Genomic DNA, 26,845 nt, shown 5'->3' with positions numbered 1-26,845 from the left:
AACATGCCCTTTTTTCTTGATAAATGACCTTATATGTTAACAATGGGCAAACTTACAGAACTTGCAGCCTTTTCAAAAGGGGGTTGAGGGGGGGGGGTTCAGCCCTGGGGGCATAGTTATTTGACATTTGGAATATTTTGAACAAAATTGAAACGACAAATTAGATCAGAAACATTTACATCTGGTTATGATTTCAACATAACCAACTCTGGGCACTAGTCCAAGTGTCAAATAACTATGATTCTGGGTTAGATACCCCCCCCCCCCCGACTTAGGGGCAAGGCTGGAAGTTATGCAAGTTAATTTTGAAGGGGGTTCTTTCAATTGGAAATTGGAAGTACTAGTTCTTTTTTACTTTTGTTTACTTTTACAATTTTACAGTTAAGTTTTAACAATTTAAAATTTAAATTAGGGAAGGAGAGAGTATCCATACTCTTGTTGGTAGTTATTTTGTTTAGAGCATTCTGTGGCTGAGATATGGGGCCGAGATCGAACGAGAATTTGGACAAAACCTAATCTTTACATCAGCAGATTTTCTGAGTCTAGTTAAACTGCATATATCGGGATCTTTGAAGAGCATTAAAGAGTCAGAGTAAAAAAAAAATCCTTCTACAATCGAAAAAATTTCTTTGTGACAATATTTGGCAGAGATTCTGATAAAGTTTTGACTAGCTTAATTCAATAAAAATTGCAGGAGCTAATGCCTCTCCCACCAGCTGGTACCCCTGTATCCACCAATGAATTAATAGCTATGCACCGAGAGAATCCATGAAAAGTGGGACTTGTCCCAAAAAAGTTGAGGATCAGGTCAAACTGCTATGCGACTCCCATTATTCAATAGAAAGAATAGCATACCTTCAATATCTAAGTGCTTCTTTCTGGATGATGGATATAAGACAGTATAGTCATGATCTAATAAAGCTGGAACATGGCATTTATATGGCAAAAGACCTTGATGTTCATATGATGAATTGTCTCCACTTGATAGCACCTCTAGATCATCATTTGATGCAAGCGAGCCACTCTCTTTCAGCAAGGGGCTACTAAAGAGTGATCGTGATCGAACTGCAAAATTATTGGCAATTAATATTCATTTTATTACTGTCACAGGCTCACTGCTGTCAAACGCATTTTCTTGCACATTTTGGGTTTAAGTTTGAATCTTATGTAAGATTTGGCTTAGGTCAAGTTACACTAACTTAGTTTATATATATTAATATTTTAGTACAGATAGTTACATACTTGAAAGCCTTATAAAATTCAAAAGAAGAATATCAACGGTAAATTTTAATAAAAACAGAAACTTAGCGAGTTAATTTACGAGAAAGCCTCCAGAGGTAAAGTGAATAAACAAGACATTTAAAATGAATTAAAATAAAAGCCAATAGAATAAATTGAAATGATAATTTAGCACCCAATACTTTTTTTATACGACATTGAAATAGATTTACATGGTTAAAAAAAGGAACAGCTTCTCCCTTGTGCTTTAAGCCCGTAGCTTAAGAGGCCATAACGGTTTTTTTAACAGATAAATGTCACTCTTCCTTTTTGGCTTAGATTTACCTACACTTTAATTGTAGTTTTCAAGAAATCTCTCGTCGTCAAGGCAAAAATTTCATAAGAGAAAATAACTTGGCTTTGTATTATGATTCCGCATTAGTCATCACGCGGGTTTGCAAGATCCTGGCCCATTGATTTTTATGTTATGGGGAGTGTGAATTCAATTTTGGAGTTTGATACATTAGATTGGTCTGCGTCACAGAAGGACACGCCTGTGGCAACTCTCTCTTTTCATGTGTTCATATATTTTGAAGTTAGTTCGTTTTTCGAATTCAAAGATCATGTTGAGAAGTGCTAGTACTGCTATCAACTTTGGTAACTAAAATTGAGTTATTTTGCTAGGACTGCAGTAGATTATTTTCCCCAAACCCTGGCAGGATTAGGAAAACGGTTTGGAGATTTAACATCATTCCAATATCGACAGAAAAGTTCATCCCCCCCCCTAAAAAGAAAGGTATTTATGGAAGTATTAGTGGTGACACAGGTCGTTAAACCTTGAGCAAAATAGCTTGCCCCTTACTCCCTCCCCCATAGCTAAAACGTTTTTCATATTTCCACTGATTTTAATATCAGTGCTGAAGAGCTTGTGGAATCTGGTAACACCCATGAACTTTTCATGTATCCTGAGCATTGTTCCTTTGGTTATTAACCGAGGTTAATGAGCATCTACATGGTCAAGAAATGACCACTCTAAAGCACTTAGATCTCGTCTAACCCGGCTGTAATTAGTACAGTCATGTCAAAGTACTGATTTCCTTAGAAAACAGCTTGAATTGACCTTCAGTAACTATTTGATTCCTTGAGTCAAATAGTGGCTGGGATCCAATGTTGATAATAGATTACAGACCACGAATTACAATTACATCACCCAGTGATCTATTAGGGATTCCTCAAGTTGGAATCTAGGGATCTGCCGAGACCATTGCCTAGTAGTGGAAACTAACAGTCAGATGAAGTAAATATTCTTCTAGGCATTTAAGCACAGAGGCTACAGAATTTTTACTTGAGTACCCATGTCCTTGATCCTACTCTAGAGACGGGAGCTTCAAATCTCAAGCAATAATAAAACTTTTTAAAAACTAGGAAAGGTTATTGATTTCCATTATATAGCTCTTAAAGAAAAGGAAACAACAAAAAGAATGGAAAGAAGAAATTTCTTAATTCATACCTTTAACATATGGGCGCTTCCATCTGGATGGATTTAAGGTTGTATAGTCATGATCTATTAGGGCTGCAATATGCCGTTTGTAGGGAGAATTATATTGATTTTCATGCAACAAGTTGTCTTCAGTTGATGACATATCTAGAGCGTCATCTGACTGAAGTGAGTCTGTTCCTTTCAGCAAGGTGCTCTGAAGAGGGGCTCGTGATCTGACTGTAAAATAAACAGAACTTAATTCTTATTTTTATACTTTAACCAGCTCCTTCCACTGTCAACAGCTCCTTATTGTCACTGCACAAAAATATCAACTTCCAAATAAAACGCAATTAAATGCGACATACAAGTTCAACCAAAAGTTATATAATTGCTAATAGGAATAAAACAGAAAGACCCAATTGCTGAGTGATTGGACGATCCACTATTTTCGTTCTTATGTATTTTAGGTTTCGATTTGAATCCCCTGCAAGATTTGGCTTGGCTAAAATTAAAAAAATTTTTTGTTTTGGCAAATTGATACTTCAGTACAGATAGCTAAATCTTTATAAGCCTTTCAAAGCTCTAAAGAAGAGAATATATGACATTTTGATGAGCACAAAAAATAAAATATTTTTTTAACATGATTACCACTGTTAAAGATGCTTCAAATGACTATACAATTGGAGTTTATCTAGTTAGTTTGAGACATAGTCTCCAGAAGTACAGTGACTAAACTTGAATAATTTCGCCTGTCTCTAACTTACGTTACAAATAAGAATCAAGTAAATTGAAATAATAATTAAGCAGCTACCATTTAAAGTAAATATATAGGGCTGAGGAAAAATAACAATTCTGTTTTGTGCTTGTTATTAACGTGTTGTCGTTTGCCCTTTAATTTCCTTTTAATCAGTGACAATTTCGTAAGATTAATATTATTTTCATTAATTGTATGTTTCAAAACATTTTATTTCGGGGAATCCCATAATTGCAAAAATCTTCATACAGAGAAAAGAAAATAGTTTTTTAGTCATTATCAAGAAATTATAAAAACAGATATACTAAAGGATATACAGTGATATAGCCATACTTATCCTAGAAATTAAATTTTTTATATGCACCTTCCGTGTCCATAGAAGTTAGAGCAAATTCCTCGGAGTGAGACTCAAGTTTAAATGGTACTGAACTATTGCGGAAAGGACCCAAAAGACTATCTTCAGGTTTTGGAGACAAATTAGAGTTTTGAATGTCAAACAGGATCTCACAGTCACTTGGTAAAGAAACTTCAACTTCTAAAAGAAAACACAATTGAAAGGGATAAAAAAATATATTGCACAAGGAATAAAGTGACTGACAGAAGTATAATAGCAAGATCCAGTCACTCATAATTGTATGATCTATTTTTTTTATTTTATTTTGGGTTTACATTCGAATCCTATGTAAGGTTGGGTTCAGATTAAAGCTGATATAAGTTTTGTTCAACTCTTGCCCCAGGCTTTACGGGACTTTGTCAATCCAGAGGGAAAGTTATTTGACCTTTCGACTATTATAAACAAAATGACTATATAAAAAAAATTCATCGGGTGCATTTGGGGAAAAGAGGGCACTAGTTGCCCTCAGGTCACTTTTGAAACATAAAAGGGAACTAGAACTTCCGATTTCCAACTAAATTGGCCCCTTTCACAGTTTTTACAACCATCCCTTTTGTAGAGGGTGTCTCTGAAAAAAAAAACTAAATAAATAAGTACCTTTAGAAAACATAGTCTGGGGAGAAAAATACAAAGCAAATGAACAATAAAACATTAAAGCCTTAATTATTTTTACTATAATAAATGAAAAAATTTTGCCTCTAGCTGTATTATTAAAAATGAAACAAAATACATTTTTTATATATTTCCATTTTTATAATGGCAGCATAATTAAAGGCAGCCCTGTAAAGAATTAACCCCCCCCCATAGAAAAAAAAACGTTAAAATAAAAATTGTCAATGTGTGGATGATTCAGGAATGATAACTATTATATAAATTATTATTAATATTAAATTCTAATTTAAAAACAAATTTGTGGAAATTACAGAAATTATCACAAAACCCCTGAAAAATGCCATCAAATCAAACGAGTACATAACTTAAAAGAACATGAATTACAACTTAAACTGGCGAACAAAAGAAAGAGAATATTGGTTCTACAATGTCTTTTCTTTTAGTACAGTTGAATCACCCGAATGGTCCTGGTAATATTTTATCCAAGTTTTAAAGCAGAAGAGGCATTAATTATAAAACAGACGTCTTTCCCTCCCGTTGAACTAATCCCAAAGGACCCAAGCTTACAAAATAACTGAATAGTGTCCTATAAATTTATATTGTCGTGTTCTGTTTCCCTGACTAGATCTTAAGAGTTCAATAACTACCACTAATAATAAAGTTAGATAAACTAACAAATAAATAAATTAAAAAATAACTAATACTAACTAATAAAGGTAAATGGCGTTGCACCGTTGAGGCTATGCATGCCATACTACTTTAGTATAGCTTGTTGGAGTTGGAAATGTAGCTCATCCTGAGCGATGATCGTTTCAACCATTTATGCAGTGACTATACTGCTACATTTATTGATAAAAATGACAGCAAAAGAAGCCGACGCTAGCACAAAAAGCTTTCTGAAAAGCAAGCGTTTCAGTTCTGGACCACTGGCTCCATCTATCGTCGCAAATTTAATCGCATACCAGATGGCGCCATTTATCGTCGAAAATTTATTGGCATACCAACTTTACAAACCTAGCGAAGATGTTGCATCAATTCATCGCAAATCTAAAGCGAAGCGGAGACGGAGTGGGAAACGCGCAGGCAGGAGAGTCCAAGCACATAGAAAGCGATGTGTACTTCAAGGTGGTGATCACTGTATACCGGTGATATCCATAGTTCGGAACAACAACAGAATCAAAAGGCCAAGAAGTAACCGATGCTTGACACGTGTAGTAACTACAGAGTATTCAGCACCTATGCCAACGCTGAGACCTTACTCTCCTAATAATCCTGTGGACCACCTCCTCCTCCCCTCGAATAGTTCCCCTCCCAAACTAAAACCTGTAACGCTTAATGCCCAGACATATCTTCCAAACCTGATTCTTTGCAACGTCCGGTCCCTAACCAACAAGATTGATGAATTAGAACTTGTCTTGCGCATAAAACTTAGCACCATTAGCAGTAGTTACTGAATGCTGGGATATGACAACCGAAACGGGTGCAATCAAAGGATATCTGAACTTTTGAATACCAGACGCGAGAGAGGGCAACCAATGTGAAGGTGGCGTAGGAATCTATTGCCGCGAAGACTTACCATGCAAACAACTTGGTATCCCCTCAGATTCGTGCCACGAGACAATCTGGCTCTGGTGCAAGCCGAAGGGGCTACCAAGGACTTACTCATGTATCATAGTAGCAGCGATATATACTATCCAGAAGGTGCGCGTAATAGGCGAGAATTAGTGACGTATCTGCAATATCAAGTTGACAGTTTTCGGAAACAGTACAGCAATCCAGCATTTATCCTAGCAGGAGACTTCAACTTAACCGACAAAAAATGGATTTCTCGTGTGTTGGACCTTAAACAAGTTGTCGATGTTCCCACTCATGAAAGTGGAAGCATACTGGACCTCATACTGACCAATCTCGAAGCGTACTATGAACCGCCATTTTCCTTAGGACCACTTGCAAAATCTGATCACAATATTTTATGCTGGAAGTCGAAGAACAGAAACCGTATACCTAAGCCAAAAAGACTAGAATACTGTACAGACGACTGAGTGAAAGCTCTGTCCAAGCGTTTGGCAGATGGATTGCGAACTTCAATTTTGCTGCAATCTGTGCTATTACTGACATTAATGAAAAGGTTGAGACACTATATTCGACTCTGCAACAAAAATACAGCGAGTTCAATCCTGTCAAAATGCGCTTGGTCTGTGAAACAGATAAGCTGTGGCTAAGCTCAGAGCTCAAAATAATGATCAAAAAACGATGCAATCTCCATGCCGTAGGAGAAGTATCGGAGGGGAACAAGTTAAGAAACAAAGTTGTTTCAGCCCTCTGCGTATCTAGGAAAAGGTATATACGGGAAAAAGTAGCTCCGCTCTTCAAGTCAGATTCCCACAAGTGGCACGACGCAGAAAAAAGGCTTACTGGAAAACAGAAAGAGACTGAAGTCCAAATAAGCAACATAGACGGGAGTTTAATCAGAGCCTTGGATGTTAACGAGTTTTTTTACACACATTTGCACTTCTTACCCCACCATAAGTGACGAACAGATGAGCAATATCATCAACAGTTGTAGTGCCGATGATATTGTAGAAGTGTCCGAAATATTGGTCTTCTGTGAAATTGAACGACTACATAACAACTGTGCCACATACCCAGGTGAACTCCCTTTAAAGCTACTGAAAGAGTACTCACCTTTTCTAGCCAAACCCATGGCATAAATCAAAAATCAGTGTTTCTCAGAACAATCGTTCCCAAAATTGTAGAAAGCTGCCTATATGCGGGTCATTCCGAAAGTAAAAGCACCCCAGTCCTGCGACCAGCTGAGACCTATATCCATAACTCTCAACATGGCTAAAGTAGCCGAAGGTTTTATACACCGTGCCCTAATACAGCCGATTGCACCCTCAATAGACACTTACCAATATGGCTGTATACGAGGCAGTAGCACGACAATATACCTAGTGCGGATGTACCATTTGATAGTTGAGTGGCTGGACAGGCCAAACAGTGTTATCGATTTCCTTTTGTAGACTACAGGGAAGCATTCGACCTTATAGAGCACCTCATTGCACTGAAAAATCTAAAAGAGATGGGAGCTGGAAAAAAATTGCTGCTATTAGTGAGAGATTTTCTTCGAGGGCGACAGCAATCGGTATATCCGTTATTTGCCGATGGTATCCGCTCTGAGTGGACCGAACTTACTTGTGGCTGTCCCCAAGGAACAAAACTAGCTACCTTTTTATTCCTTGCAGTCATCAATAAAATCCTTGCGGAATTTAAGGAGCGTTTCAAGTTCGTTGACGACTTGTCTTCGCTTCTCAAATACATAGTAGAAAACGCAGTAACAAAACAGCAGTTCTACGAATCGAAAGTTCTACGCTTCAACCCGCTCAAACGAGATATTACAATATCAGATGTTCCCTTTCCAACTGTTTCGTCCACGACAATACTAGGCGTGACTTTCACAAGTGATTGCTTGTTTAAACTGCACGTAGACAATATCGTGGGCAAAGGACACTACTCAATCCGAAGTCTAACGAGTATGCGAAGGCTGGGTTTCTCAGATCATCAGCTCTTACTGGCTTAAACGACATACATCAGGCCAATCCTTGAATTTTGTTGTCCTGTCTGGGGTCCTCAAGCACAAAACACTGCCTACATATCAGAGGAATTAGAAGACGTTCAAAAACATGCTACTAAAATAATTCTTGGACCCAGGTATGAGAATTACGAGCATGCCCATGTGGTTATGAGCTTGCCCACTTTGTTCGCCCGAAGACACGATTTGATAATGAGATTCGGGAAATCACTCATGTCAAACGAGAAAAATCTCTCAATTCTTCCTCCAACCGAACCGACCCCCGAACTCACCAGGCATCAGAACAGACTACAACCCGTCAAGTGCCGAACGAACAGATTTGCATGTTCCTTCGTACCATATTTTTTTAGTGTATTAAATAAGTGATATATTTTTTTTTCTTAAATGACTGTAAAAATAGCATAATTTAGCGTTCAGTTTTGTTTGCTACGAAAGCTATTTGACTAAACGAATACGAATAACAATAACTCATCTCTTGACGGGTGGCCGAAAAAAAAATCTTTGAAAATGTGTCATCTTACATTTGCAAAACTTGCCCTAGCCGTCTAAACATTTTTCTCATTAGAGCCCTAACAAGCGAGACTGAACCACACTTTTCGTTGAGCCTACTGTTTGAAATAAGGCAAGTAAGTCGGTTACTAGGCCTATACAAAAACTTTGCTTCGGTTGCAAACTTTCCTTTGCAAAGTTTCTGTTTCTTGACCCATTGATGCCTTCAACGTTTTTCCTCAGGCAACTTCTTGTAGACCCTGGACTTGGCCTATTTAAGTAAAACCTTTATTTTTGATTGCTTCTTCGAGTCTTCCATTAAACTCCTGACTCTAGGACTTTGGGTTTATTCTGATAATTTGTTGTTAACCAGGAGCATTCTCTTCAACCTCATGTAGATTTTTTTATTCATTTATATTAGTATCTATTGTATGGTTGTTTGCATTTATTATTTATCTGATTTTTGTTCGTTTTGGGTCTTGCACTTTACTGAAAAAATATAAATGTTCTCAAAAATATAAATGTATATGTATATTAAATTGACAATACACATTCATTTGTATTTTTTTCAGTAAAGTGCAAATCATGTTCTGACCTTAGGAAGGAATAGGGGTTTTGAGCCCTACTCATGTTAATTTCTGCTCGATTTGAGTTTGACTCGGTTATTTATTGTAATTTATGTTGGGTGTGGGTTTCATTTATTTATCGATGCTGATTATTAGTACTTTCATGCTTGGTAGATTATTTGATTTTATTTTTGCTCATTTTTGGTTTAATGTAGTTCTTTACTTTTCTTAGAAAAAAATAATTGGTGGAAAGTTTTTTTTAATTAACTAATGCTTGTCTAACACTGACACAGTCTTTTCAAAGAAAAATAAAATATTTCTGTAAATACTTTCTTTTTTTTAAGACTTTATAGTTTCGCCTGCTATTAGTATACTGGAGAAATATTTTCATTGATTTTTAACAACATACACCCTTTTAAAAATCTAGACACAAATAGTAGTGTTTAATTTAGTTTCATACCTCCTCTAATTGACCTGAAATAGAAAACTTGATACTATTCACAAAAAAATCTCTTTACTTTCTTTAATAGCTAGGGTACATTTACGCAATTGTGATTTGGTTAGATATTAAGAGCAGAAGTAGCCCCGAAAGTTCTTGGATACTGCTGACATGCCTTATTGGGAATTAGCATTAACACAGTGCATTTTGATTTAATCTTAAGGCAACAGTTAGTTTTTAAACATAATGGGCAAATGGGAGGGTGAGCGTGGGAGGAGGCCTAGTTGCCCTCGTTTCGACTATTAAAAATGGCATTAGCCCTTTCTATTTTCAATCGAATGAGCCCTTTTCGAAGTTCCTTCAACAACTCTTTCGATACGAAGTGCCCTGGTCTAAAAAATGCTCTATGCCCTATTTCGGGCGAAGTGCCCTATTTTCGGGAAATATACTTTTAAAAAGCACTTCATAGGTGTAAATATTTAGTTGAAAAAGAAAAAGATAGGCTTTTAGTAACATCAGAAGGCTCCTTTACTCTGTGAATGAAACTTTCCCGAATGGATCTAAAGCCCAAATAACAAGAACGGCAGGAGGAGTTAGAATGAATCTTATATTTCATTCACAATCTTTATTCTCAAATCTTGCTCCACCTATGATTACTTTCCCTTCACGTGACAAATTGGTTCCTTCTCTAAAAAGAGAAGCTAATTTCACAAAACCACCAAAGAGGTTGGATATTATATATTGTTTTAAATTTGGATACAGTAAATGCAAAACATACAGCCATATTACAAATTACTAAGCATTTTAAATAATCATCGTTTCCTATTAATAAAAAAAAAAATACACAACAAAAATGAAATGACTGCAGATTAAAATTTAGAAATTACTAAAAAACAAAGAAATGACCAGCAAGATGAATACAAATTACAGTAGAAGTTGAAAACGAACTTAAAAACTATATGTATTTACATAAGTGAATCAGGTGTTGCTTCAGCTCCAACCGAATAAAGTTTATTACCCACACGTCATTACATCAAAATTACCTTAAATCGCACTTGCTAGCAACGGGATGAAGAAGCCATCATTTTTCTTGGTTTAAACCAAGTCTAAACTCAGTTTTCTTAGTTTAAATTAATTTTGTTTAAAAAACAAATAAAATAAATTAAATAACTAAACAAACTTCAGAAATCAAATACAAAAACAAATTTAAAATCATAATAAATATTTTTAAGAATCACACAAAAAAAAATATTAGGAATAATATAAATATAAGAAAAAAACAGTTAAATTTAGTAATCTTTGATCTTAAATTACATAAAAATTCAAACGTATAAGGTACTAATTTTTCAGTCATTATTAGCCAATTATAAAAACAGATATACTAAAAGATACATGCTGATATAACTGTTATTATCCTAGAATACAAAATTTGTACATGTTCCTTCCGTGTCCATAGATGTGAACCTCAATTCCTGGGAGCGAGGCTCAAGTTTACATGGTACTGAAATACTGGGGAAAGGACCCAAAAGACCATCTTCAGGTTTTGGAGACAAATTAGAGTTTTGAATGTCAAATAGATTCTCACAGTCACTAGGTAGAGCAACTTCAACTTCTAAAACAAAATACAATTGAAAGGGACAAAAATATGTTGGACAAGGTATAAAATTACTAACAGTTGTGTAATAGCAAAATCCAGTTATTGCATAATTGGATGCTCAATTTTTTATTATTTTGGGTTTACGTTTGGATCATATTTAAGGATGGGTTCAGCTTATAGCCGATATAAGTTTGATTCTTATATATTTAAACTTCAGCACAATGGTAGATAAACTTTGAGACTTCAGAAGCCTTTCAAAATTAATAAAAATATAACAGATTCCACTGAATACCTAAGTCTTTATTTGAATTACAGCAAAATAGAGGAAAATTGAATCGAAAAAAATCTAAACGAAAATCTTTCAGATATTTTCTCAAATTCTTGACCTATCTTAGACTGTTTTTTCAGGTAAACAAAATCCCAGGGTGGCAATTAAAAACAAAGATGAGCTATTTTGAACAAAACATATATTTCAAAATTTTGATTGGATGTGTTTGGTGAAAAAAGGGCATGGGACGAAGCGTGGGGGGATAGGTGGGTTTAGCCCCCCCCAACAAATTGACGTTTAAAAGTAGAGCTAAAATTTTTTATTTTAATCAAATGAGCCCCCTCCAAGGTTTATAAGACCATCCCTTCTAAAAACTTAAATGCTAACAATTGGTAACTAGCATAAATTACAGCCCTTGCCCAGAAACTGAGGGGGGAGGGGAGGAATTGTCAACCTTAAAGGCATAGTTATACTGCTTATTGACTATTTTAAACGAAATAGTAATTTCGAATTTTTACTCGAAACCATTAGGGAGGGGGGGGGCCTGGTTGTCCTCCAATCAATTTTCACTCTCAAAAAGAGAACTAAAACTTTTGATTTCAAATCAAATGAACCACCTTCAAAGTTTATACGCAACACCTACTATAACAATCTTATGTGTAAACAGTGGGCAACTTGCTTAACTTACAACCCTTGCCCCCAGGCCTCAGAGTTTTGTCAACCCAGCGGCATAGTTGTTTGACCTTTTGTCTTTTTGAGCCAAATGGCTATCCAAAAATAATCAACCGGATGTATTTGGGGAAAAGCGGTTGGGGGGGGGGGAGACTAGTTGCCTTCATATCACTTTTGAAACTTAAGGGTACTAGATCTTCTGAATTCCAATCCAATAGGCCCCTTTCAAATTTCACATGACCACTGCTTTCATATAAGTTGCCTCTGGAAAAAAAATCAATAAACAAATGCATCTTGAAAAAAAACGATAAAACATGTCTCTTCAGTATAAGCAATGATTTATGCCTAGCGTTGCTTATTAACGTAGTAGTAAAAATTATTTTTTTTTTTTCTTAAGGATGATTATGGCAACAGAAATAAATGCAGCCCTGTAAAGAACTAGCCAAGGCCCACAGTAACCAAAAAAAATAAGATAATCACGTTTAAAAAAAAAAATTGGCCATTTGTAACTGATGCAGGAATACTAACCATTATCTCTTTAAGTGATCAAGTGATTATGCTTATTTTTTTCCTTTATCCTTATGATATCCTCCCACTCTTGGCTAGCACTGTGGATTAGAATGGAGATAAATTCTTTGAGCTTTATTCCCATTATGATCGAAGAAAGAAAGGAAGATAGACTCAAATATTTTTCAATTTAGTTAGTAGCCTCAGTAATCTTTTTAGCAAGTACTCTAAATCAGTCGTTTTCATTTTTAATCCTCCTTGCCTTAAAATATAAATTCAAAAACAAATTTGTACAAATTACAAAAAATATCCCAAAATCCCTCAAAAATGTCATCAAATCGAAAAACTACATAACTTAAAAATACCTGAATTACTGCTTCGAACTGGCAAACAAAAAAAAGGATATTGGTTGTACAATGGCTTTTAATCTAGTATAGTTGAATATATGGAAAGGTCCATGTTATATTTCATCCAAGTGTTTAAACAGAAGAAGCCTTAATTATAATACAAATGCCCCTGCCCCTCCCGTTGAGGTATTCCCAAAAGACCCAAGGTTACAAAATAACTGAGAAGTAGCCAATAAATTTCTACCGTATACCTTCTGTTTCCTGACAAGATACTACAAGTACTACAACTACTATTACTAACAATAACTCATTGCAGTACCAAAGCACCTGAGGCAAACAGAGCTACTCAAGCTCGTAATCCATCCCAATCTATTCAAAGCGCCTCTTTACACCCTCCAAGGAAGTTGCCATTTCACTGAAGTCTTTCTTTACGGCATCTTCCTACACCAACCACAGAAAACCTCCTTTCCATATAGCCCCTGACGATTGGCTGAAAACGACAGTCTTTGGCAATCCGTCATCTTACATCCGCTTAATGTTCCCTGGCCATCTAAGCCTTTCTCTCATTATAGCCCTAAAAAGCAAGATTGAACCACACTTTTCGTAGAGCCTACTGCTTGAAATATGGTCAGTCAGTCGGGTAACCAAAACAATCAGTAGGAAATTTCTCTAGAAAATATCTAGCAGATCTTCAACCATTTTTTAGAGCGCCCTTACTTCAAACTCATATTTGGCCAAAATCATCACTGTGGTTTCCAATATTCCAATCTTAGTTAGAAGACTTATTTTCCAATTCTTAAAAACCTTCTTCAACTGTGAAATAACGCCCAGAGCCTTGGCTATTCGACTTTTAACATCTTCAAGGCACCCACTGTCTTTACTAATAAGACTACCAAGATAAGTGAAGCTGTACACTTGATTTATCTTTTCATTACCCAGATTCACCTTTTCATCTTCACTTATTTCTAGCCTTAGCGACTTAGACTCTCTAAACCCCTAAGACTCTCTAAAAGTTTATTTATTTTGCTCACACTTTCATAGAGAATGCTTAAGTCATCAACATAATCTAAGTCCAGGAAAATTTTGATTTCGTGTTTTCTCATTGCCTTTTATGTTAAGCTTTGCTATAACTATACAAAAACTTTGCTTCGGTTGCTAAATTTCCATTACAAGGTTTCTGTATATTTACTGTATATATGCTGTATATATGTATTCTGTATATATGTTTCTGTATTATATACTCTTTCTTCGGCTACATCTAAACTCATATCCTTCTAGGTATCTGTGTACGACTTTTTTCATTCCCTTAATTAAGAGTTAAAACGTTATTCCGTAATCACCATTTGAAACTGAGATGGGCCTCCAGCTTTTGAATCCATGTTATAACCTCCGTTGAAGAGGAGAGATATCACCCTTACATTGTCCTCTGTATATCCTTGTTCAACGTAGTGTCTTACTACCAGATTAAAAGGTCGCCAATCTCCAAGAAGAATTCCATTTCCACAGACACTTCCAATTGGCTCTAAAAGTTTATTTATTTTGCTCACACTTTCATAGAGGATGCTAAAGTCATCAAAATAATCTAAGTCAAGGAAAATTGTCCCGTCCTATTTCATTTCGTGTTTTCTCATTGCCTTTTATGTTAAGCTTTGCCATAACTATACAAAAACTGCTTGGGTTGCTAAATTTCCTTTACAAAGTTTCTGTATATTGACCCATTGATGCCTTCAACGTTTTCTTCAGGCAATTTCTAGCAGACCCTGGACATGGCCTATTTAAGTAAAACCTTTATTCTTTATAGCTTCATGGAGTCTTCCTATTGACCCTTGAATCCATAATTTTGGATTCATTCTGATGATATGTCCTCAACTAGGAGCAATTTCTTCAACCTCATGCAAGTTCAATTTTTTCATTAAATAGCTAGTTCCATTTTTCCTCCATGTTAAGACTCTCTGCTTCTGCTGGTTGAACATCAATATGTTTTCATAGAGCGAGTTCTTTGCAGATCAACCCTTTAAATATTGAGTTTCGTATGTTATTTTGCAACGATTGAGTTTTGTGCAGTGTAAATATTTTGTGTCTAAGTTTCTGGTTACGTTTTACCTTGATTGAACTTAACGGGCTATAACTTTTCCATTGCTCCTAACAATCTATAATTGGGTAATAAACACTATATTTAAAAGAAACCCCATTGTTTTAGTTAGGTTCTGGATATTTTTTTAAAAGTAATGCTCCACTTTATTCAATATTTTGGGAATAGGAACAGACAGGAGACAAATTCCTGTCCAAAACTGTTCAGGAACGGTACAACAATATCAGGCTTAGGCCTAAAATAGATTATGTACCAGCAGAGCCTAGTAGTGATTGGTACAGTGTCCTCAGATTTTTCACTATAAACACTTTGGATATAAAAGTTGAATAGATACTAATGTATGTTAGAGTTTATCTTTGGTGAAGGGAGAGATTATTGTGGCTAAACATTTATGACAGCATGTTTTTTTTGTTTTGTTTTAAAGGGGCTGACTTATTTTTTTAAAGAAATTTTTTTTCCCATAATCTTCAAACCCATCAAGAGAACATCTGTTTGATAAAATTAAATTATTATTATGATCGATGTCACAGTAAAAAAAAAAAAAAAAAAAAAAAAAAAAAAAAAAAAAGTAAATGAAGTAAAATTTTCTTTTTAAAAAATACAAGCCACGCATAATCTGCATTCATTTAATGTAATTCCCCATTTCATATAAGTCAAGTTGAACGCATAGATACATCAATGAAAGCTTAAGAAAACCTTAGATTTTAGGGTGACAAATATCATAGAAAACACAGGCAAAGAAATATGTAGAAGCAATAAATGTTTAAATTTAGATTAAGACATTTTGATGAAAATTTAACTAAAAGTTCCTTGTCTTGACCAAATTAAGATTCCTTTACCATATCTTATTAAGCTTCCTTGAATTTTTTTTTGAAGCTACTATATGGCATTGTTTTTTGGGAGGGGTGTCCTTCTCAAAAACATATTTTCTATCTGGAAATCAACTATGCTGAACAAAATGGCTATCTCAAAATTTCGATTGGATGTGTTTGGGGAAATGATGGGCGTGGGGGAGGGGGCTAGTTGCACTCTAATCACTTTCGACTATTAAAAAGGGCTCTAACCCATTAAATTCCAATAGAATGAGCCTGTCTTGAAGTTTCTACGAAAACACCTTCAATAAAAATCGTATATGCCCCCAGGGCATAACTTACAACCTTTGCCCTGAGGGCTGTGGGGGAGTGTCCTCCTCAAAAATATAATTTCTATCTGGAAATCAACTATGCTGAACATAATGGCTATCTAAAAATTTTGATTGGATGTGTTTGGGGAAAAGGTAGGCGTGAGAGGAGGGTTTTTGCCCTCAAATCACTTTCGAATATTAAAAAGTGGCACTAGACCTTTGAATTTCCAATCGAATGAGCCCTTTTTCAAGTTTCTACGACAAAGATTTCAATAAAAATTTCTATGCCCTCAGGGCATAACTTATGACCTTTGTCCTGAAGACTGTACGGGGAGTGTCCTGTTCAAAGGTATAATTTCCTGAACGTTAAACTGCGTGGAACAAAATGACTATCTCAAAATTTTGATTGGATGTGTTTGGGGAAATGGTGGGTGTGGAAGGGGTGTACAATGCCTTCCAATCACTTTTGACTGTTAAAATGGGCACTAGCCATTTCAATTTCCTATTGAATGAGTCCTTTTTGAAGTTTCTACGACAATGTGTTATATAAAAACCTTATATGCCCCCTGGGCGTAACTTTAAAGCCTTGCCCTGAGGGCTGTGGGGGAGGGGGGGCGTTGTCATCCTCAAAGACCTAATTTCCAGAACTTTCAACTACGTTGAACAAAATGGCCATCTTAAAATTTTGATTGGATGTGTTTGTGGAAAAGGTGGGCGTGAGAGGGGGGTTAGTTGCCCTCCAATCACTTCCAAAAGGGCAATAGCCCTTTGAATTTCCAATCGAATGAGCCTTTTTTGAAGGTTCTACGACAACGCTTTCTATAAAAACCTTAAATGCCCCCAGGGCATAACTTACAACCCTTGCCCTGAGGGCTGTTGGAGAGTGTCCTCCTCAAAAACATAATTTCTATGGAAATCAACTATGCTGAACAAAATGCCTATCTCAAAATTTTGATTGGAAGTGTTTCGGGAAATGGTGGGCGTGGAAGGGGTGTTAGTTGCCATCCAATCACTTTCGACTATTAAAAAGGGCACACATCACTCCGATTTCCAATTGAATGAGCCCTTTTCGAAGTTTCTAACACAACTTCTTCGATACAAAGTGCCCTGGTCTAAAGGAAAAAAATAATAAATAAAACATTGTGCCAACATCATTTTTATATGCCCCCAGGGCATAACTTATAACCCTTGTCCTGGGGGTTGTGGGGGAGTGACCTCCTCAAGAACATATTTTCTATCTGGAAATCAACTATGCTGAACAAAATGGCAATCTTAAAATTTTGACTGGATGTGTTTCAGAAAATAGTGGGCATGGAAGGAGTGTTAGTTGCCTTACAATCACTTTCGACTATTAAAAAGGGCACAAGCCACCCTGATTTCCAATTGAATGAGCCCTTTTCGAAGTTTCTACGACAACTTCTTCAATATGTAGTACCCTGGTCTAAAGGAAAAAAATAATAAATAAAACATTGCACCTACATCGTTCTTATATGCCCTCAGGGCATAACTTATAACCCTTGTCCTGGGGGTTGTGGGGGAGTGACCTCCTCAAGAACATATTTTCTATCTGGAAATCAACTATGCTGAACAAAATGGCTATCTCAAAATTTTGACTGGACGTGTTTCAGAAAATGGTGGGCGTGGAAGGGGTGTTAGTTGCCTTCCAATCACTTTCAACTATTAAAAAGGGCACAAGCCACTCTAATTTCCAGTTGAATTAGCCCTTTTCGAAGTTTCAATGATAACTTCTTTGATACGAAGTGCCCTGGTCTAAAGGAAAAAATAATAAATAATACATTGTGCCAACATCGTTCTTGTATGCCCCCAGGGCATAACTTAAAACCCTTGCCCTGAGGGTTGTGGGGGAGTAACCTCCTCAAAAAGCAGTAAAATGGAATGACAGTAAGGTCATTTGTTTTGCCACTAATCATGATTCGATTGAACCCCTACACCCAGCTAAGAGCTTTTTATCTGCAGAGAAGAAGGATATAACCGTTGGCCAACCGAGGTTCATCAGAAATTATAACCAAGGCATGGCTTGTGTGGATCTTCTTGATAATGCGCTGTCAGCTTATCGGCCAGTTCTACGTGGAAAAAAGTGGTATTGGTTTACTGGACAAAACCCTCTGTGTATACTACTTGTTTCTTCCTGGAAATTTTATCGTCATCTTCACGAGGATGATGAAAACGGAAGAATAGGCCAGCTTGATTTCATCAGAAAGTCTGTCCAGGGACTTTTAAACAATGAAACATTCCATGTACCGAGTTCCATCCCAGGCACCTCTGGCACTTTGAAAATTTTCCCCAAAAAATATGTGAGCCAGTCTCTTGTCACAACTCTCAAGTAGGGACTTTGTGTTGTTTGCAAGAAAAATACACGATTAGCTTTGGTTCGCTGGCAAACTACATTGTAGCTATATTTTAATTAAATATTTAGTTGGTATTTTGGTTAGGTTAGGCTAGGTTAGTTTAGGTTATTTATTTAATATAATGAGGTCTGGGCAACCCCCTTTTGTAATTCTTTGTCGAAGTTTTCATAATTTTGTTGATTAAGTATTATATTTTCATCATATTTCAGATTAGCATTAACCAAAATTCACTTCTCAACAGAACTTGAGTGTGGTGGCTATGAGACACAAGTATCGAAACCACAAAAAAAAGAAATATATATTCTCTTTCTCCATTCAATACTCTTTACGATTATGTTTTACAAAATTTCCAAATTTTGTTAAATTGATTAAAAATATACAAAATAGTTTCTAACTCCCCCACCCCTGACAATACCACTTATGGGCATGGCTATGTATTATGGCTATATACAAAAGTTTAGCGATATTTTTATAAAACCATTATCTTTTAGTACCCATTTCTTTTTTTAACAGTTGGTTGTTCTTTAGCGTAGTCTAGCATATTATCCTACATCAAACTGAAAATTATTAAAGGTATTAGCTTTTACCTCCCATTTACATCAGAAATAAAATTTGCCCCCCCCCCCCCTAATGTGAGAACTTTGATGAGTAGATCATCATTGTTCTATATGGTGAAACAGTGGTGGTCTTCACACTTTTTGCTAACATCAGTGAGCTGTAGGATCTTAGAACAAAGATGAGTTAAAAAACAATAGTCTTTGCAGAAAGATGTAAGATCTTAGATGTAAGGGGTAAGGTTTACATTAACAGACTAATCAGCTAGATAAAAAAAAAAAAAAACATACCACTAGCATCAGAATTTCATCCCGAGTCCAAATATAATACTCATTTCTGTCACAAATTATTTTCAAAATTACTTCTAAGCTTCTTTAAGTTTCTTCAATTTTCCTGTTTTTATCACAGAAACATCAGGGCGGCGAATCAATTTGAAAAATACTAAATTTTGCTGAAAGCTGCGATTTGAATTGAAATATACTAAATCTTTTTAAGCAGTGATTTGATATGAAAAATACTAAATCTTGTTGAGAGGTGATTTGATTTGAGAAATACTAAACAGTTTGAATTATTAATTTTTTTTGGAAAAACTTACCACTTGCATCAGAATTTCATCCTGAATCCAAATATGACATTCATTTCCGTTGCAAATTATTTTCAAAATTGCTTCTAAGCTTCTTTAAAAACACCAAAACTTCTTTCATCCAAACAAACACTTTATGGTAGCTACATATACAGTTTTACAAATATCAAATAAATAGCACTTAATATAAACAAACTAATCTCTCTTTCTGATGCACTAGGGGTGTGACTGTCTGGTTCTTTAGGGGCCCTATCGATCCCAGGGGGATAGAGCCTTGCAGCTTCAATCAAAAAATTATGAAGTCAGTCTTTTCGCTCAAAATTTTGCAGAAATAAGAAGCGCAACACATACTGCTCCATGTATGCTGTTTGCATCCCTGGTCTTTTAGACTGCTTTTTGAAGCATCTCCAAAGACTTTTTTTATTTTGAGTATTAATGGAACAGTCCTGTGGATCAACAAACTTGGCTGAATGATTGATTTGGAAATGAGTATATTCATGGCTGGACAATGTACTATAAACTCCCTATTTATCATTGTAAATAATGATTCCAGGCTTAATATATTTTTTATAATAGGAATTAAAGTTTCCTTGTTTCTGTGGAGGCCTTCTTGGCCATTAGTCAGGGCTACAATAATTTTTCTTTTGCTCTCTCTCTCTAGTCCACCAAAACCCAAACTTGCTGTGAAATCCTTCCCCTGTTGTACTTTCTTCTTGCCATTAAAGTTCATCGATTTCAACATCAACACCTTGCCCTCCTATAGGTTCTTGGTTTCCTTTTCAAGCCGTCAGAACTTCTGAGCAAAAGGACCTCCAGTCAATGCTTGTTTTTTTACTTATCTGGAGTTTCTCAATAACCGTTTGATGGTCCCAATGATCCGACAGAAAGTCATTTATAAATATCAGGATTCGATTAGGCCTAATCCTGGCCTGATGCAAAAAACTCCCTTTTCTATTGAATACTGAATAGCTCCAAATTCTTCTCTTTTGGGTCTTTGGGATGACATAGCTCTTGCTGCATTTCCACATATTTTCAGATGTGTAATAGTTGTATGGTGTATTGCAGGTTTTGCACATTATTAGTGATGGTAAGACACTATGAGTCCTGAAAAAGTTGTTGCTTGCTTCATCATTATTTATAAATCTGTTTATTGCAGTATAGTACGACATTTCATATGACTGGCACATAGACATTTTCTAATAACTGGCAATATACAAATCAGAACAGTTGAAAATGATATTTTTCTATCTGAGTAATCTGAATTTTTTTTTTTGCTAGCTTTCAGCTTAAATATCACCAAAGCCCAAATTCTAAACTGTATCTTAGTTCTGAATCAAGAACAAACTAAACAGGGAAGACCTATTTTGTACAGCTTCACACAAAACTAGGTTAAGTTATGAAACTAGGTTAAGCTATGAAACTAGGTCACTTTAAAGTGACCTATCTAGCTGATTAGTTATTAAGTTGAGAAACTAGATCACTTAATTAGGTCACTTTAAAGTGACCTAACTTATTTAGTGGTATGTATGTGTATTAGACTAAAAGGCCCGGTTGACCGCCACCGAAGTGTCGCAATGCTGCCGGCGTGAAAAAAATTTTGTTCCCAAAATCCCCAAAAGTCAATCAATCGCGGTGCCGCCACCGAAGAGCCGCAACGCCACCGGCGCCCCACACGCGGCGTGTGTGGAACTATGAGCATCCAGTTTCAAACAGTTCGTGGTAGCAACCTGTAAGAAGGGAGCGACCCGGCTCAATAGTAATCAAAACTATAAAAACTGAAATTTGATACCAATGCAACATCAACAGAATCGGATTTGTATCGAGTAACCTAGTGACCTAGTGAACTAGGCTGACTAGAAAGTTAGGACTAGGTCACTCGGATAAAAATCCGATTTTGTTGATGTTCCATTGGTATCAAATTTAAGTTTTTTAGAGGATTTGGGGAACCAAATTTTTTTCGTGCCGGCAGCATTGCGGCACTTCGGCGGCGGTTAACTGGGCTTTTTACTGGTGGCGTTCAGTCCATGCGCCGGCGTTGCGCCAGGGTCTAATACAAATACATACCACTAAATAAATTAGGCCACTCTCCATCACTCCATCACTTACATCACTCTCCTTTTTGCTGTATCTGCTTCTCAACCTATAAGACTATCCAGCATGTCATGTTTGATTGTCAGCCACTGGTGTGGAGACTATATCCCTTAAGTGCCTCTGCTACATGGCTAATATATCAAATACCTACACTACGATTCTGGATTCTAACCTGCCTTGGCCATTGATAGATATGTTTTTATGGCTTCTAGTGATATCTTAAAGAAGAGACAAATTGATTAGTGATCACTAATGCAGAATGAAGACAATAAAAAGGAGTTATTCATCATTTGTTTTGGATTGTGAAAAAGAAAGCGGGAGTGAGTGGGAAGAACCGTATTGGTACCAGCCGGCTTATAGGCCTAAAACTGCTGGGAATAGGTAGCTCAAATGACCGCACTTCCGACAACCCACCAATAGAATTAAGGACTTTAATTGGGACTGCTGGTTATTAACTTACAAAAAAATTTATTTATATCCAGGGCTTGGTTACAGATGAGGATGAAGGATTTCTATTTATCTGAAGATTCTTTTTGCGGAGTCAAAGGGATATAAGGACTAATTAAAAGTTTATATACCCTGAACACAAATTTTGGAAATGGAATTTGAGCTTTTTGGTGCAACGATTTTTTTGGAAATTGAAAAGCAAAGACTAAAAGAAACCTTTTAAAAGTCTTATTTTAGACTGGTAAAATTCTGCTAAGACTCTACTCACCATTTTAAGTGTAAATGGCCCATATCGGCTAAAATACCTTTTTTTCTGAAACAAAAATCATACCATCCAGGGGCCAAAAAATTTGTTTCGGATGGGGATCATATAATCGAAATGACAAAAAAGGAGTAAATTATGAAAATATGAGGTAAAATCGTAGTTTAGAGATTTCTTGCTATCTTTAAAAGTAGTTGGGTTAGGGGAAAGACAAATTCAGAAATGAATCCATTGGGTAGTTATTGACAAGTCTCTTTGTCTGCACTCTTTTTATTTCTGGGGCCTAGAGGATTACATACATGACAGGTTTTGCACAGGAGGAAAGCCAAACATATGTTCTTTACAGGTCTGAACTTTTATAAATTTTGTCAAAAAGTGTTTTACCTCCCTTTGAGTTTCGATCTCCTTTTAATTGGCCTTAGTTTATAATAATGCAATTCCTGCTATTTCAGTAGAATTTTAAGCCATATCAAGGGTTTTTCCTAAATAAGAGAGTGATCAGAAAAGTTGGAGAGATTGTGAATAGTGAGAGTGCAATTTTTTTTTACTTGCACTCTTTTTCGCAGAAGTCCCTCTTTTTCAGCCTTCTTTTGCACTGTTTTGAGACATCGTTAGTTGGCAAACATGTTCTTGATAAAAATGTTTTAGGAAAAAGCAGGTGGAAAAAAAAGTTCAAAATTGTTTGTGAAATTTTTTTATAGTTAAATCAACCGGTAAATATTGAATAATTCACATAAATGATTTACAAATAAAGTGAACATACCACTCAATGTCTTTGTTATGCTCTTTCAGGGTATAATAATATTTTCCCCCACAAATTCAATTTTAAGCCCTTTATGGACCCCCAAAGATGACACCTTTTTCTTTTATTTCAAATATGCTATTTCCAAATATGGTAAAATTCTACTTTAGCTACTTTTGGGTATCTTGGAAAGGGGTTATGTTAGGAAAATGAGACTTTCAGGGATGGGTCTACAGGCTAAAGTATGTCCCGGGAAGGTATTTTGAAGTACCTACCTCCACTCCTCTCTCTAGACGGTCCTGAAATTTGCCTACATGACAGGTCTATACCCATTGGAATTTTGACAAAACAATATTTTAGCTTAATTTTCAGTTATCAGTTTCTTTTTCTCTGGCTTTAGCTCTGAAAATGCAATTTCAAATATTTGATCAGAATTTTAAGAGATATAAATAGTTTATTTCCAAAATTTAGGAAATTTATTTGCATATCTTTAAAACCTTATAAATTGGGATTGAGCAAAGTTGTGAAGCTGAAAACAATTTTGTTGTACTTCATTTAAGCAGAAGATCTATTTTGCTAGGTTTCACTTCTATAACTCACATATTTTTAAAGGTCATCAAAGGTCAGGACCGTCTAGAGGGAGAAGGAGTGGAGGTGGGTACTTCAAAATATCTTCCCAGGACATACTTTAGCCTGTAGACCTATCCCTGAAAGTTTCATTTTCTTAACCTAACCCCTTTCCAAGATAGTCAAAAGTAGCTAAAGTAGAATTTTACCCCAAATATAATAATCATTTTGGTCGGAAATGAATTTTACCCCACCCCTCAATAAAAAAATGGCATCAAGTGGTATAGGCTAGGCCTATTTACTTTATTTGTAAGTCAATAATATAATTTGGTAAATATTTACCTAAAATTGAATATTTAGGTAAAGCAATTATTAAATTCAGAAAGAACATAAAACTAGGATTGAGTAATATTTTCACTTGATTTGTAGGTCATTCATGTGAACTGCTCAATATTTACCCAACCAATCATTTTGTTTTACAGTTGGGTTTCACCTTCAGTGTTAACATTCATTAGACTAGGCTACCTCTTTATTAGAAATTAGGTGGCAAGATTGTAAATAAGTGGCTTTTGGCAGGTAAGGCTTATATTAACAGAATAGGCTATTAAGCAGCCTTCACAAGCATGTCTAGCTAGAATCCCATGTCTAGCCAGAATTCAATGGCTAGGCAATGACCATTCACAATTAAAATTTGGTCCTTATCTAGACATGCTAGATAATGCACTTTGCTAGACATTGAGTTCTATACTCTAGAACTCAATGTCTAGGATTTTTGATTACAGCCAGTCAGAATGTACCAAGTTCCACAATATTCATCATTTATGTTTGCATTTTTAAACTGAAGAATTTTAATTTTTGTTTTCTCATTAATTGTTTGTTTTCATTTTAGGCAAATATGCAACATCAGACATAATAGTGAAGTACACTAAGGCAATTGTTTGGCTTATCTCATCCATTATTTTGTGACAGTAAAATAGGGATTACAATTTGGGAAGTTTTGCCTACATAAGCTCTCTTGCTTTGCTAGAAATAACAATTTGAAACTAAATTTGCAGCTTTAGCTAAGCACCAAATTTTACTTGTGAATGGCTGTTGCCTAGACATTGAATTCTGGCTAGACATGGGATTCTAGCTAGACATGCTTTTGAACACTGCTTTAAGGTAGCTAAGAAATAAACCTTACCTCTATTGTAAGAATTGCATTCTGAATCCAAACTTAACATACGTTTGAGTTGGAAATAAATTTTACCCCTACACCCACAGGAGTATACCTAATGGATAATATCAAAAAATTTCTATTCTATAGAATGAAAAAATACTATCTCACCATACTTAGTTATTGCCAACATTATCCAATTAGTTAGCTATCTGAAAAGTCCTTTTAAGCAAATAAGAAATTATCCAACTAGGAAAATAATCAAAATTTAAAAGCAAAATAGTTTTAGCTTGCTAGCCAAATACAATAAAGTATAAGAGCCAACTAAGTATCTCTAACCAGGTGGAAAATACTTTAACTTAATGCTTCTGATACATATCTAACTAGACAGATAAGTAAATTTTTTATGCAAACTAGCGATAATATCCAACTAGCCAGATAATAACATTTTTAAGACTCTTACACCTTTACCTACCTAGCTGAATATTTGACTGTCTATGTAATATACAGAATATCTACCTAGTTGGATAAAAATGTAGCTTAGTGTTTCTGATATATATCCAACTAGGATGATAAGAAGATCCTCTAAGCAGTTTGGGGTTAATATCCAACTAGCCAGATAATTCATTTCTCTTAGGCACAGCATGAACATCTAACTAGGTGGATAATACCAAGTCTTAACACTCCTGATATATATCCAACTAGAAGGATAAGTAAATTCCATTATGCAGTTTTGGGATAATATCCAACTAGCCAGATAAATTGTTTCTCTTAGGCACAGCAAGAATATCTAACTAGGTGAATAATGGTGAGTCTTATTCTGATTTATATTTAACTAGGCAGATAAGTAAAATCTCAATGCCATCAGATGACAATATCCAACCAGCTAGATAATTAATTCTCTCAGAATAAGCATTGACATTTAACTAGGTGGATAATGAAGTAGCCTATTGAAGTCTTTCTTATATATATCCAGATAGACCTTACCTTAGACCTTAGATCCACCTGTGCCTCCAGAGGCACCCAGGGCATCAAGAAGGAGCCGCCAATCTTCCCGCTGGTTTGCTGCTGTCAATATGTCCTCCCATTGAGGTTGGATTGATGCGTGCAGGTTACGGAGATCTGTCTGGTATGTTCGACGCAGGGTGTTTCTGGGTCTGTCCCTGCTGCGTGGACCCAATGGCTGCCAATGGAGTGCTGCATTTGGTGGTCAGAGATTATCCATACATAGTACTTGGCCAAGGTATCTCCATTGGTGGACTCTTATGATATATGTCACAAGAGGCTGGCCAGTCTCTTCACAGATGGATTGGTTTGTTATTCTCTGCTGCCAATGGATGTTGAGAATTCTTCTGAGACATGTGTTTTTGAAAGCAAGTATTCTTCTCTCTTGTTCCTGGTTCAGGTGCCAGGTTTCGGCTGTATAAAGCAGCACTGGCATAACATTGCTATTGCAGAGTCATAACTTTAGCTGTATAGAGAAGCTTTGGGACTGCCATACTTTCCATAATCTATTGAAGGCCCTATTGGCTTGGCTGATTCTTGTGAGCACTTCTTTTGTGGTTGATACGGTACTTTCTATTATGCTTCCCAAGTATTTGAAATGGAAAACTTGCTCTATGTGTTGGTCTCTGCAAGTCATGCTCAGGGGTGAATCTGTGGTAGCCATGCATTTTGTTTTCTCATTATTTATTTTCAGGCCGACATGGCCACCTCTCTCCCTCACTTTGTCAAGGAGTTCTTGAAGTCTTTGCTTGCATGATTCTAGGATGGCAATGTTATCAGCAAAGTCTACATCACTGAGACGTGTTTCTGGATTCAGCTGGATTCTGTCTGCGCTTGTACTTTGCAGTATGTAGTCACTGACGATTAGGTGGACAATCCATTTTCTAAACAATTTAATAATAATATCCAGATAGCCTG

At 35.9% G+C, this 26,845-nt stretch overlaps 1 protein-coding gene across 3 annotated transcripts; it reads right to left on the bottom strand.

Moving 5' to 3' along the window:
- Nucleotides 1-796: 796 nt before the first annotated feature.
- On the bottom strand, nucleotides 797-19,474 carry LOC148943875 (uncharacterized). 3 transcript variants are annotated; one of them, XM_089101895.1, is made up of 3 exons: nucleotides 19,365-19,474; nucleotides 2,729-2,935; nucleotides 797-1,065 (listed from the first exon to the last, which is right to left on the bottom strand). In XM_089101895.1, the coding sequence occupies exons 2-3, from the start codon at nucleotides 2,859-2,861 to the stop codon at nucleotides 809-811; spliced, it is 390 nt and encodes a 129-aa protein (XP_088958021.1). In that variant the 5' UTR covers nucleotides 2,862-2,935; nucleotides 19,365-19,474; the 3' UTR covers nucleotides 797-808. The 3 variants fall into 3 exon arrangements, with proteins under 3 accessions (XP_088958021.1, XP_088958020.1, XP_088958019.1); XM_089101894.1 differs by lacking the exon at nucleotides 19,365-19,474 and adding an exon at nucleotides 7,144-7,198; XM_089101893.1 differs by lacking the exon at nucleotides 19,365-19,474 and adding an exon at nucleotides 3,817-4,243.
- Nucleotides 19,475-26,845: the final 7,371 nt, after the last annotated feature.

This window comes from Artemia sp. Qi Xiang Cuo, chromosome 15 (genome assembly GCF_049724085.1).
Source record: "Artemia sp. Qi Xiang Cuo chromosome 15, ASM4972408v1, whole genome shotgun sequence".
NCBI classification, from domain to species: Eukaryota; Metazoa; Arthropoda; class Branchiopoda; order Anostraca; family Artemiidae; genus Artemia; species Artemia sp. Qi Xiang Cuo.
The sequence above is the reverse complement of the archived record's forward strand: the minus strand, read 5'-3'. Positions and strand labels throughout refer to the sequence as shown.